At 56.5% G+C, this 13547-nt stretch overlaps 1 protein-coding gene across 5 annotated transcripts in view; it reads left to right on the top strand.

Moving 5' to 3' along the window:
- The window catches only part of LOC104329134 (cyclic AMP-dependent transcription factor ATF-7), a 74596-nt gene that overhangs the window by 44843 nt on the left and 16206 nt on the right, over nucleotides 1–13547 (top strand). For 3 of the 5 annotated variants that reach the window (XM_075445666.1, XM_075445663.1, XM_075445664.1), the window contains exons 3-7: nucleotides 3570–3666; nucleotides 6834–6952; nucleotides 9572–9706; nucleotides 10339–10496; nucleotides 12988–13087. In XM_075445666.1, the coding sequence (XP_075301781.1) occupies nucleotides 3570–3666; nucleotides 6834–6952; nucleotides 9572–9706; nucleotides 10339–10496; nucleotides 12988–13087 (609 nt within the window). Of the gene's footprint in view, nucleotides 1–3569; nucleotides 3667–6833; nucleotides 6953–7126; nucleotides 7422–9571; nucleotides 9707–10338; nucleotides 10497–12987; nucleotides 13088–13547 lie in introns of those variants that run through there. The other 2 variants (XM_075445667.1, XM_075445665.1) reach the window with 2 other exon arrangements.

The following is a 13547-nucleotide window of genomic DNA, read 5'->3' as shown; positions in this document are numbered from 1 at the left end:
TAACGCGCCGCTCTGCCGGTGTGAGGGTTGGAGCCACGCTCCTGGACAAGATCCTGTGCAGCCTACTGTAGGTGACCCTGCTTCGGCGGGGGGGTTGGACTAGATGACCCACAGAGGTCCCTTCCAACCCCTACTATTCTGTGATTCTGTGACAGCTTCTTAATCCAGCCGTGTGATGGGCTTGGTGAGACGGGTTTGGCTCCTCGCTCCTTTCGGGTCTGCTGAGACCGTACCAGGGCGCGTGGTTTGGGCAAGGTAAAGACCCCTTTTTCCAAGCGTGTGCCCAAGGAACAGTTTGTGCTGTGACAGCCTCTAACCAGTCTGTAGTAAAACTGAATTTTGGCCAGGCAGCTGCCTCCGTGCGCAGCCGGTGTTTATGTTCTCTGAAAACTACTGTCAAGGTTAAAAAATAGCCGTGCAGCTTGTGCGCCAGAGCTGCCGGCGAGCGCCTGGGCTCCTGCCCGGCCGGAGGCTTGGATGCGGCGGCTTCGGCGCTCGCTGACCCTCCTTCTGCATCGAGTGCAGCGGTAGGCTTCACAAAAGCAAGGAAAAACCCTGAGCCACCCCTTGATTTTTCATGTTGTGCTTATTAAAGCGATGGAAAAATCTCCTTCTGACAAAAGATCCAGGCTTCAGCCTGCTGCATTTATTCTCTTGCTCTAATGGAGATGGAGCGTTGGTCCAGCTGGAAGTATTGTGTCCGATTAAATAAAGATTTTTAAATGAGCACATTTATTCATCGAGCTGTCACAGCCTGTTGAGTAAAGAATGCGAGCTGGCCAGCCCTAGTCTGCCTCAAATCTGTTTTCTCCAAAAAGCTGTTGCAGTCCTCGGGGTAAATAAACCCAGCCCCGCGTTTACCCAGACCCCAAATGCCATCCGTGTGCTCCGTCCCCTGCGCCGAAGGCGGCCGCAGGGCCGTCACGGGGGGGGAGAGGAAGGCAGAAACGGGGGCTGCGGGCGGCGTTCGAGCCCTTCGCCATGGCGGCGTTCGCCCGCTGCCTGGCCCGCGCCCCAAAGAGTTCACACTCTGCGTCTCCTTTTTAATTCAGACACCCGCAAAATAGCGGGCTGAAATAACGCTGCTGTATGTCAGCTGCTGATGGAAGGAGATTAAATATTAAAGCCGGTGCTGTGGCTTTAACTCATTCAATTTTTTTTTTTTTTTTCCTTTCCCCCCCTGCTCTTCCCCCTTTCTCCCCCCCCCCCGGCTTTCTTCTCGGTGTAAAATGACATGATTTAGAGCCGAAGTGCCAGACTCAGCCTCTAGGTTTCGGCGTTTGGAAATGCACGTAGAAAGATATATTGTGTCTGTGAGCATTTCTGTGCAGAGAAGGAGAGAGCTCCCGAGCTAGGGAGACCACATAAAGATGTTAAATAGAGCTGTAACGCACGCCGAAAGCAGGAAAAGTGCCCCAGAAAAAAAAAAAAAAAAAAAAGTAAAAAAAAAAAAAATCCTGCAATGGAGCAAAATGAAAAGATTAAAATAAATTCAGTGGTGCCGAGGCCGGGCTGGATCGTGCGCTGGGCTGGGGCGGGAGAGAAATGTGACCCCATTCCCTACCTCATCCTCTCGCTGCTTCCCTCATTGACCTAAAAAATCTCCCGTTTCTTTACCCAGTACAAAACGGAGTCGGAGAATTGGGATTTTTCTTCCTTTTTTCCCCCTGTCTCTGGCTGTTCGTTATTTCGAGACGCAGCGGCCGCCTGCCTGCTAAATATTCATCTGGAACCGGCTGCTCCTCTGTCCTCACAAAAAAACCTCATTTATTTTTCTCCGCTTACCGTAACCCACCTATTTTCCTCCGCTAGCGGCTCGTCACCGCGTCGCAAGGGGCGAGCGGGCTTGGCAGCCGAGTACGTTAAAAACCAGGGCGGTTTTGGGCCAGAAACGTGACAAAGTGCCAGTGCCCACCCTTTCTCCCCAGTCCCCCCCCTTCCACCAGTGCGTTGCGGCACGATGCTGCGGATTCCGTCTCCCTCGGCAAGCGGCCGCGGGTCGCTGGCTTCGCCTTTGTTCGGTGGCGTTTTGGCCTCGCCGAGATTTGTAACGCTGTGCGGGAACGCGCCGCGTTCGGGCTGGAGCGGGGTTTCGGGAGCTGCGGGGAGGGAGGGAGCCGGCCGCACGCGTGTCGTTAGCAAAACCCTCAAGAAACGTTATTTAAGGTTTCGTTACGGAGCGGATCGGGGCGCGGTGGCTGGGAGCGCCGGGGGGTGTGTGCGTGCGCCTGGGTTTACACCAGCAAAAACCTCTTTGGTTTTCTCCCCGCGAGTGTGTTAAGACCCGCCAGCTCTAATTACTTTTAATTTGAGCCCCGGTTACGAGTCGCCCTCGGAAGCGCCTTCCACGACAGCCTGCTCGGAGGGTGCTTTGCGCGCGACGCGCGTTACCGCACCGAAGGGGCCGGCCGACGGGCCGCGGGGCTGCGCCCGCTGTCTGGGCAGCGCTGTCCCTCGACATCCCCGCCGCTTCCAGCCTGGAAAACGCAGCTTTGCTCGACTGAAAAAAAAAAAATGGAGTCGTAAATAAGCGTCGGGGAGAGCAGCGGAGCCGAGGCGTCACGCTGGAGCCAGTTCACCGAAACGGGTGGCGTTGGGTTGGTTTTGTTTGTTGGTCGGGTTAAAGAGGGAGAAAAAAGGAAGGGGAAAAGGGCAGAAAGCCTTTGCTGCAGCGGCAGCTCTTTCTAGAACCAAGCAGCGCGGTGCTGCGCAGCTCCGGGGCGCGTAAAAACCCTGCGGCGCGGCCGGGTGCCGTGCCCTCAGCCGCCCGCTTTGTCGCAGTCTATTAGGAGAGGCGCAATCCATCCTCGGCTCTTTACGATTATTTGCTTTAACCCCGTCCCTGCCTCTCAGCCTCGATGCTTGGGGCCGGCGCGGCCGTTCGCAGCGGCCCCGCTGCAGGCGACGCTGCCTTTTTGTCTGGGTTTCGGCACCCAGCCCTGCCCCTGTGGACGCGAGCCCCCCGACCCAGCGCATCCCGAAAGCCGTCGCCGGCGGGGTCTTCTCCCGCAGGTGGGATTTTCGTGCGTCTTTACGGCGCACGAAATGCATCCCACGCCCAGCTCGACGGCGGCCACGCTTGGGGCTGCTCCGTGCCGCCGCGGGCAGCCGCCTCCGTCCTGCTCCATAAAGCCACGGCCTGAATTGCCGGGCGAGTGCCAGCTCCGCTGCACGTTGGCCAAAAAAAGTTGCCTGACCCCCCCCCTAACAGCACCTAATTCATCCCCCCCGTTAGCCAGCAATAAAGCGGCGCGTCTCGCCGAGCGGGCGGATTTGCATTTCCTAGATCGGCCGCGGCCGCCGCGTGGCCCCGCCGCCTCGAAAACCGGATTATTAAAAAGATTTGTCCTCCGTTCCCCCGAAGCCCCGCGCGGCAGCTTTTTCATTTGGAGCAATGCGTTCGCAGGCGGCTTCTCACACAATCTGTCCCGCTCTGGTTTTGCTTAACGCTCGGCGGCGATTGCGTTACGGCGGCTTTCCGGGCGGCTCGCTCCCCCACCCCGCTGCAGGACCTCCCCGTAAAACGCAAAATGCATTTATTCACGATTTTCTAAATTGTTTCATTTCAGAGGTTTACAAACGAGGACCACCTGGCGGTTCATAAACACAAGCATGAGATGACATTGAAATTCGGCCCCGCTCGAACCGACTCAGTCATCATAGCAGGTATGCGGCGTGCAAGCCAGGCCAGCGCTGAAAATGGTGCACATTAATATAGCATGACTGCAAGATTAATACCGGGGACCAGATGCACTGAGAAACGTCTCTACCTCCCATAAAAAGCTCTTGTGATCTGCATTTAATCAGGAGGAAAGGAAAGCCAGAGGCTTCCAAGTTTCTATTTTTTTTTTCTTTTTTTTTATGGTAGTATCAGGTTTTGTGGGGCTTTTTTTTTTTTTTTTGGCTTTTTTTTTCTTTTTTTTTTTTTTTTAGCTCTCGCCCTTTTTATTAAGACTGGAAGATTTATGGACAAAAGGTCTTTCGCGTTTCTGCGTGTGCTTTGAGGACGATGAACAAAACCTGACAAACCCAGCTTCCTCTCCTCAGCCCAGGTGTCAATTTTCTTGAGCTTTTAGGCTAGCAGTTAATAAATTAAAATGCCATCGAGTGCACTGGCTACTGCCGAGAGCGCGTTTGCGGAGCCCCAGTGAGGCACCCCGGCAGAGCACGGTCAATGCACCCTTTATAAGACTGGGGGGGGGGAAAAAAACCCCAAATTGTTGTCTGGCAGCAGATCGCTGCCGGTTACGGATACTCTCCTGCATTGTCAGTCCCCTTTGCTTCAGGCAGCTTAAAAGGGCGTGAGGTTTGCGTTACCGCTGCCGGAAAAGGCTGAGAACAAGAAGAGAGGAGGAGATGCTTTCTGAAGCCTCGAGAGTTCGGAAGGGGAAAGGAAGGGTCTGCTGCGGGAGCCTGGCAGCCTTTTCCCTGCTTCATCTCCAGCCCGGATTTGCTGTCGGAGTAGGAAAGAGCAATTCAGGCGGTTTCTTGAAGCCTGCAAGTTAATTGCGGGCGTGGGTAGGGTCGGAAGAGAGCTCCCGCAGCCTGTGCTGGAGGGGCAGAAAGCCTCCCCCGGGGAGGGCTCGGAGACGAAACGGGCTCCCAGAGGGAGAATGAACTTCAGGTGGGATCAGGCTAATGGGAGTTGATGGCGAAGAATTTGGGGCAGGGGCTGAAAGAAACCTCAGGTTCCTAAAGGTCCTTGTTCCTCCAGTTCCCCCCAGTCATCCCCCCCCTTTCTAATCAGGGTGCGCGGGGGGAGAGTTAGCTTTTGCCTGATAAACCCCAGGTAGGGGATGGGGGAGCAGACGTGGGGCACGGTCCCATCTCCAGCCGAGGTCCCGCCTGCTCGAGCAGGGCTGCGGCACTGACAGCCCTGGTCTCTGCGGCTCCCGGAGCTCTGCGTCGCTCCTGCGCGCGGGTGCTCACGGGCAGAGCTGCGGGTGGGGTGAAACGCTTCGGTTTTAGCACAAGGAACAGCAGTGAGAGCGGGTCCGACCCCCTCTCCCAGCTCCTCCGGGCTGATGCTCGGTGGCTTTGCTCCGGGGTAACCCGCAAAGCGAAACCCCCCCCCCCCCTGAACTTGTTCAGCTGTGGTCGGCGCGAGACCAGCCCGTTTCACGCAGGCTTCCCCGGCTGAGATCCGGACGGCAGGTCGAGCCGCGGGGGGGTTTGCGAGGGCTGTAAAGCGTGCTGGCTCTGAGCAGTGAGACCCAGGGCGTTATTGCCCTACATTCCTAATGTCCCCTCTTTTTTTTTTTTTTTTTAAGCCACCATTTTGTCTCTGGGTTTTGCTCGTTCTCTCCCTGCCTCTTGCTTTGTGCTGAGTCCGGGGCAGCAGCCCGTGTGTTAATGAGCAGGAGGATTCAGCGTGCGTCTCTTGCCGTAACTCTGCGGTTCAGCTAAAGAGAACCGTAAAGAATTGTTCTCTTTCTGCCGGTGATGGCTGGCAGCAGAGAGACTCATTTAAATGAGAACGCTCACTTCTGGGGTGATGCTGTGGGCGGAAGAGCTGCTGCAGTTCCTGGAGGTACAAACTGGGGAAGGGGAGGACGAGAGAGGTGACGCGGCTTTGCTTCGCGGCATTCTGCAAACGTCTGCCGGAGATGCGGGCCCCGGGCCGGCGTGCGCGGCTCGGAAGGACATTGCTAAATGGGGAATGGTCCGAAAAGAGCCCCGAGAGCCGTTAAAGCGCTGGAAAAACAGCCTCCTGCTGAGATCTGTAGCTGACAAAGTTCCTTGGTTTAATGAAGAGAGATATGGGGGGAAGCGAAGTGTGCTCGGAGGAGGCCTTTGCTATGTGAACAACACCGAGAGGGCAGGGTTTGGAGTCAGGCTGGAAACAAAGCGTGGCTCTGCCACAGCAAGGCGAAGCAATCGCCGGAGTCGCTTCCCGAGGGCTGCGGGAGACTCCCCACCGCTGGCCAGCTCGAAAGCAAACGGGATGTTTTCCGTAGACGCTTGAGCTGGAGCACAGCTACTGCACTCGAGCGGGGAGCCTCCGTGCCAAACAGCCGATGTTTTATGCAGGAGGTCAGGCTGAACTATCCCAGGGATCCCCTTTGTGCTTAAAAATCTATGTAGTTTTCTGCCAGATGGATTCTCTCGGTGTAACGTGCTCGTGCCGGGCTCCCGCTAGTACCTGGACTCCTGACCTAACGTCACGCAGAAAAACGAGGCTCCCTGGGAGCGGGGAGATTTCTTGCTGCTTTATAGCCTGGGTGATGGCCAGAGAGATCATGACTCAACGTGTTAATATGGTGGAAAACGAGCCCCGGAGGGATTGCTTTGGACAGTGGTGGTAATTATTAGCACTCCCACGTAGGCGTCTGTCCTAGGATGCGCGTTCATGTACGGAGCCGGCACAGGGAGGGAAGTGGCTCTGCCCGGCTCTGCTCCACGTCAGCGGTGGAGCTGCTCCCATCAGCCGGTTCCCCTCTCATCACTCCGTATTTTTAAGATCTGCTGTTTCAGGGAGATCAGACCCCGCTATTTCCCTTCCTTGCAGCAGCAGCTCAGACGAGGACAAGCGAAATCCCGGGGTGGGAGGGACGGGACACGACCCGCAGGCAGGTATTTCTCAGAAATCACTGCACGCCTCTCACCACAATGGTTATTTTTTCAAACGGCGTTTACCAGAGAAAGAAAAACGGCGAGGAATCATTTTCCCCTTTCAGAACTGTCACTTGCTTTGTGAACGTGACACACACCTTAGCAGAAACGCACCCAGGGTTCCCACAAGAGAGGCCACGCTTGCTGAGGGTCCCCGGAGAGGACTAAGGTGGTTAAAATGAGTTCTCTTTGACCGATGCTTGGTGTTACAACCCAAACAGATCAGACTCCGACCCCAACTAGGTTCTTGAAGAACTGCGAAGAAGTGGGACTCTTCAATGAACTGGCCAGCTCCTTTGAGCATGAGTTCAAGAAAGCAGCGGAGGATGACGAGAAAAAGGCAAGAGGCAAAGGCCAGCGTCGCCGTAAAACCGAGCCGGGGGTGCCTGTTGCGGGGGCTGGCGGGGGGACGGGGCTGCGCTGGGGGAAGGCGTTACCTGGCAGGGCGACAAAGTGTGGCCCGCGATTTAATCCGCTGGCTGACATGGGACTTGATTTTTTTAAACTCGGGTGACTTTGGCTGGCTGTCCTGCAAGAGGAGGCCTGGTGAGAGCGGGTTTTGATGGTTTATTATTCCTTTGGCTTTTCACTCCAAAAAAAGAAAAAAAGGCAGTGCCCGAAATGCCTCGCACCGTGGGAGGGAGATGCAGGAACAGGGCAGGACTCTGTTAAGCGCTCAGGATGTGAGCAAAAGCTCCCTCAGACCTTCCCTGGGGATCGGGATCCTTAACGATGATGCCTTTAAGGTGCAGCCAGGAGGGAAGGGACCGAGCTCAGCCCTGCGCCCTTCGCGTTGGAGCGATGTCACGGTACGTGCAAAGACAGAGAGGGGCTCCATGGAGGAGTGAGGCTTTTTCTAACAAAGAGCTCCCTCGTACGCAGGCGGTATCGATTCCGGCTGCCCTGCCAACCTGGGGAGCGCAGGGGTCTGAAGGACAACGGGATCTCATCAGATAGCAGCTAATTAAGGACGTTTCCCCCCTCCTTGCTAGAATCTGAGGAGCAGCAGATGCGTATTGGGCTCTTAGACTGGCACATACATTTACTAAATTGATGTATGTACGTACATACGCTCACAGTCAGCGGCGCTGCTCGGAAATAAACTGCGGGAGCACAGCCGCGTAAATCTTCCCCGAGATGGGGAACGGAGGAATTCAGAATTAAAACTGAAAACTGTCTTTCACCCGCTCTCCTAATAACAGGGCTCTTTAAAGCATAAATTGATCTCTCTCATTGGTATGCTGCAGGGCCTTGGCGGGGCTGCGGGGCGTTTTATGCTCTGAATTCCCTGCCTTTTGTTCTCTGCAGCCCAGAGCCCCGAGCGCTGGGAGAAGGTGGCTTCTCGTTTGCGGTTTCACGTCTAAATGGTGGAGCAGCCCGCAGTCTAGCCAGTCGTTTTATGTGTGAGACCACCCATCTCCTGCGCCGTGCTACCTAAGGTGCCGCGGCTGCACGGTGTTTTCTTTTTTTCCGCTTTCGGATGACTGCAGTCTAAATATTCCTGCCGGCGGGCGGGCGAACGGGGCGGCGTGAAGCTTGGGGTGGTTTCAGGCGTTAAGGAAAGCCGTATCCCCCCTAGAAAATCTCCGCAGAGGCGAGGGCCCCGGCCCCAGACGCCTTGTCGCGCGCCGAACCTGGCCGCAGCCGCCTGCCGCATTGCCGAGATGCTTTCCACATTTGGCCGCGTCCAGCCCGGTTGTGTTTTTGTCCTCCAGTTCCGAGGGTGGTCTCGACACCAGCGTGTTAATTAAAAACATAGGCGCAGCAGAAGCTTCCCTGGAGGCATTTTAAGTGGTTTGAAACTTTCCTGCGTGTTAATCCCTTCTCCTTTGTGATTCCCAGTGCAACATCCCTGCCGAAGAGGGCAGGTAAACGGTTGCTGCGCGGACTGCGAGCAAAGCCCCTGCGTAAATCAGTGCAGAGGCGCTGGAGCCGCACCCCAGCCCAGAGCATCTGCAGGCGCCCGGATTTACCCCCTTGCTGCAATTTTCCCTCCCTTGAGAGCACTTAAAATGCAGCAAAGGAGGAGGCTTAGGTTAGGCGCTGGGACAAACTGTCAGCGGTCGGGCGAGTGAAGGAAAGCGCTGGGATTGATTGTGGAGGGAGGGGGAGCAGGCTGGACAAACAGCCGTCACGACTGATTTAGGGAGAGTTTCTCCTGGCCCCGGACGGAGGGAGGGACCGGGTGATTTGCGAGGTGGGTTGGAGCCCGGTGAATGCGGCATCCCGCGGTCGGAGTCTCGCTCCGATGTGCGCTCCTCCGCTGCGTACGCCATCTTCTCCGAGGTCTTCTCCTCCTCCAGGACCTGGGGATGGGAGAGGTGGCTGCTTGGTTTAGTCATCCCCCCACCTTGTTGTCACCCTGCCCTTTTCCCATCCCCAGCAAGTCATTAACTGGTTAAAATGGGGCACGTGGCACTGCTGGAACCCAGGGTGGTGGCAAGTTGCCAGGTTCAGGCATATGGTTGGGTTTTATTTTAATGGGGCGCTCATAGATATTTAATAACTTGCATGGCTCTTTGTTTGCTTTTGATAATCGGGTAATAAAATAATTCAGGCTGATTTATACAATGCTTTACAGCTCTTCTGTGAATGAAAGTGCCTTCTGTAACTCGCAGGCATTTGGCTTTGTTACCTGTTCTCCTTAGCAGAGCCCGTTTATGTGAAAAAAAACCCCGACTAACCCGTGGAAAGAATTGTTGGGGTGTGTGTTACTGAGAAACCACAAAATGGTGCCATCTGGGGCAGAGACCGTCTTCCCTAGCCCTCCGTCTCTGCTTGGACGCGGCCGGCGCGGCACCGCTCTCCGCCTCGGGCTCCCAGATGCTACTTCAGTACAAATAAATAATAATAATTTGGCAAGAGCTCAGAGCTGTAGCTCTTCCTCTGGGAGCAGCCGAATGTTTCACAAACAATATGAGCTAATTGTCCTCTCAATCCGTGGCTGGTTTTCCTGTAGAGTGCCGGAGCCCTGGACATGTCTCTCCCCTCCGCCCTGGACGTCAAGATAAAGGAGGAAGAGCCGGTGGAGGTGGACTCTTCCCCGCCGGACAGCCCTGTGTCTAACCCGCAGTCACCACCCACCAAGGAGAAGGTAGGTCCCCCTGACCACGGCCTGTCTCGTCTCTCCCATGAGGACAAGCTTTTTTTCCACTTGGGTGCCAAGGCCCGATTCGGGCTTGCGAGCTTCCCCTCGTTTTAGAAAGAAAGAGGAAAGTTTGTTCGCCAAAATGCACGTTTGCTGCCCTGAAGTCTCCCCGTGGACTTGGCTAACGAAAAAACCTCGCTGTTCACCCTGGGAATGCTCTTCTGGCGGGGCGAAAGTGCCAAAGAAGTAGCGCGTGTGCTCCGAGGCCGGCTCCCTGTGTGCTGGGGGGCTGGCTGGGGCTTCGGAGCCCGGCGGTCCGGGTGACGCGGTCTCCGTCTGAACAACTTCCCGCTCTGCAGTCGCTTGCTGGGGCTGGAGCGGGCATTCGGAGAGGGGGTTATTTCCCAGAGGCCGCTGCAGGCAGTGGGAGCCTGGCGTTTCCCTGCCCCGCTCCCCGCACTGACATAAAATCCGTGTGGCTTTGGGTGAGTTGCTCCCCTCTGTGCCTCAGTGTCTGCGGCAGAGGCGCCTGAATTTTCACTAAATCGCTTTTAAGCCCTCAGAAGGAGCAGCCAGCCAGGTGATTATGAAGCCAATAAGTAAGAGCGTGTCTCCTTGTGTCTGTTGGTCCTCTTCAGGAGATCACCCCCAAGCCTGTCATCATTTCTACGCCGACTCCAACCATCGTGCGTCCCGGCTCGCTGCCGCTGCACTTGGGTTACGACCCGCTCCACCCTACGCTGCCTTCCCCGACCTCGGTCATTACCCAGGCTCCCCCTTCCAACAGGCAGCTTGGGTAAGTGTGGAAGAGGGATGCGTGTGCTGAGGCTTTTCTCCCGTACCGTCAGGCTTCCTGGGCAGTAATTAGGTACCTAAATAAGTTCCTTGATTGTCAGAACAACTGAGGTGCCGCGATTCCTGCTGCGGCTGCTTGGGCATAAGGGCCTCGTTGCAGCGCTGTCAACGAAAGCCGAATGGGGTGTAAGTGCAGAAAGCAGGAACTAATTGTCGTAGTGTAACGAAACGAGGCAAAACTCACCACGGGGAGAAATTAAAGCCAATCCCCAAACACGTTGGCATGACACTGGCTGTCTGCATCGGGAGCGTGGCCTGACGGGGGACTTCCACGTCGCTTTTGCAGCCTGGTGCGGTGGAGGGAGCTCAGCTACAGCGGCCGTAGGAAATTGTCTGGCTCTTTAATGGCTCTGGGATTTTCTCAGACAGCTGTTGCCTCTGAAGTGTAACCTCTTCTGCAACCTGCTGGCCTCCTTCATGGTCAGCTTCTGCCTCGGGAGCTGTTAGTTTCGGCAGATCTAATGACCTGCTCCTTTCTGCCCCTTTAACAATCTGGAGCGGGGGCTCCGGAGCACTCGCTGCGGTTGCGAGCCTGCCGCAGCGCTCGGGAGCTCCGGCCCTCACAGCAGAGGCAGGAGCCTGAAGGGTGCAGGAAGCACATCACGGCGAGCCCGCAGGAGACGGGTGTGCAGCCCCACGTCGGTTCTCTGGTGTCAGGATGCGTCTTTGTCGCAGTGGTCCTGGCCTCTTGCTAATTCCCCCTGTTCGAGGCTGGCTCCTTGCATTAACCAGGCCATTTTTTTCGACTGTCAGTTCATATTTTTGTGTGTGTTTTTGCTTTGACCCTCTGGCACCATCAATCCAGGCTTCCTGACGGAAAGTTTTAAATCCTGTCTTGAGGTATTAAGGGGTTAAGTGGTTGTCCTGGGGTTCTGCAAGGGCAGTTGTATTCCTTCTGTGACCCAGCGCAGGCAGAGACTCGTGGGGCTGTTTGGAACCGGGTCCCCTCGCGCTTGGAGGGCACCAAAAAAAAATGAGAACTGGAGCGAGCTAGACTTTAATATGATTTTATGCGCCCTTTGCAGCCCACAGGGGTAGGTCCCTCGTAGGGCGTGCGAGCTGCTCTGCGGAGAGGTCGGGCTGCGGCTTTAACGAGGGTCCCTGCGTTGGGGCCGCAGCGGACGCGGTGGGCTTGTCGGCGTGACAGAGATGGAGGGGAGGCTGTGACCTCCCTGTAACTCGCCTTGTTAGGCTGGGATTTTCAAAGCAGCCTGGAGGATTTGGGACGCCCAATAGAAATGAAGGAGTCGAGCGCTCACGTTCCCAAGGCAGCCTTAAAAATTCCAGCCTGAGTTATTGGCGCGATGAACTCCCCGCCCTGACCCACATCCCCTGCTTCCCCGTGCCAGTGCGGCTTCCTCCGAGGATCCCCAGCAGCCCAGCCTTGTCCGTCCCTGGACTCGGTAGAGGAGGCAGCAGCAAATTTTTCTTCTCCCTCCCCCAGAGTCAGGCTCCCAGCAGCTCTGCTCTTCCCTGCACGGCTCGTCTCTGCCTCCATTCGGCTCCCTGCTGCGCTGTCACGGGCTGAGGGCGAGCGGGAGATCAGCCCTTGCTGGCAGCGATGGTTTCCCTCCTCTCGCCATCGGCCGGAGCGGAGCGGCTCCCGCTTCTCCTCCGCTCTCCTAGAAAGGCTGAGTCCGGAGGGTCAGAGCCGGCGAGGTTTGTGACGCCCCGAAACAGAGGCCGGGGTGCGTGTGCTGGTTTGTCACCACGTGCAGAAACGCCGCCTTTTGCTGCGAAGTGATCTGCGGTGGAAAAAGTCCTTGGTATTATTTTTAATTTGACACAATCGGGCTTTGGCACGATCGCCGCAGCCCGCGGTGCGCGGGGCCGTCCCCATCTCCCGGAGCCATTGTCCAGGCAGACACAAGCCAGCCCCACATCGACTCCATCTTTAAGAGGTTTAGGAGGTTTTAGGAGGCAAACCCTCTCGTGGGAGCTCAGCAGACGTGGCTCGCAGGCCGAGAAGCTACTGGTGGGCAGGAGCAGCTGCCCAGACCAGCTCAGCCCGGGCGGGCACTTCTGATCTCCCCGAAGAGAAGCTGCAGCAGCCCCCCGGGCGTGCTTTGCTGTCGTGTTCAGGTGGGCATCGTGTCTCGGGGCTTTGGCAGCCGTGGTACGCCCAGGAGTTAACCAGGGCACGTCGTAGCGCTGGCCACCCCGTCGCTGCCGGCCCCGAGCGAGGAGCGGCAGCCTGGGTCTCCTCGGCGTGACGCTGGCACGTGCTGGCTGCCGTGTGGTGACCGTGCGGGAGGCTGAGTCCCGTAACGCGTGCTCAGCTGGGCTTCGCACCCCCCCCGTTCAGAAACGGGAAAACGAGCCCAAATGCACTAACCAGAATTAATTCACGCTTCTGCCCTTGAGCTCACGGGGCTGCTGGGACGGCATAAACTTGGAATAATCCATGAGAACTTGAATTGTTGTTTCTCCAGGTCTCCCACAGGTTCCCTGCCACTTGTCGTGCAGCTCGCAAACGGACAGACCATGCCCGTCCTCCCAGGCCCTCCCGTACAGATGCCTTCTGTTATATCGGTGAGAGGAACTTCCAGCACAGCTCTGCGTGGCGGAGGAGGGGACAGTGTTTTTCCCCTGCCAAATCTGCGCAGGCACTTCCATTTTGTAAAAATTAAAATATATCTCCCCCTCTGTGCTATGTAAGACTGGAAGAGGAGGAGGAGGAGGAGGGGGGCCAGCTCTGGCAAGGTAGCAACAACATGTCGATCGCACTAGAGGGCAATAAGTCTGGAAAAAAACAAAGCCTTGCCTGGACAGATGGCTCATGCCATCGATCCAGGGCTGGGAACTGTAGGATCTCTGATTAGCTGCTTCCATTTGGAACAGCGTGCCTCAATTGAAACCATTCAAGCTTGCAGAGAACATGTTGGTCTTTGCAGGCCAGGAAAGCCACCCTAACCTTGCCAGCGTGCTAGAGAGCGCTCTGAAAATCGGCCTTGCCGGTTGTGCTTTCTGCATACGGAGGCCTTTCCGTGGT

This window comes from Opisthocomus hoazin, chromosome 32 (genome assembly GCF_030867145.1).
Source record: "Opisthocomus hoazin isolate bOpiHoa1 chromosome 32, bOpiHoa1.hap1, whole genome shotgun sequence".
NCBI lineage: Eukaryota > Metazoa > Chordata > Aves > Opisthocomiformes > Opisthocomidae > Opisthocomus > Opisthocomus hoazin.
Note: the sequence above shows the minus strand (reverse complement) of the source record. Positions and strands in the feature narration are given on the sequence as shown.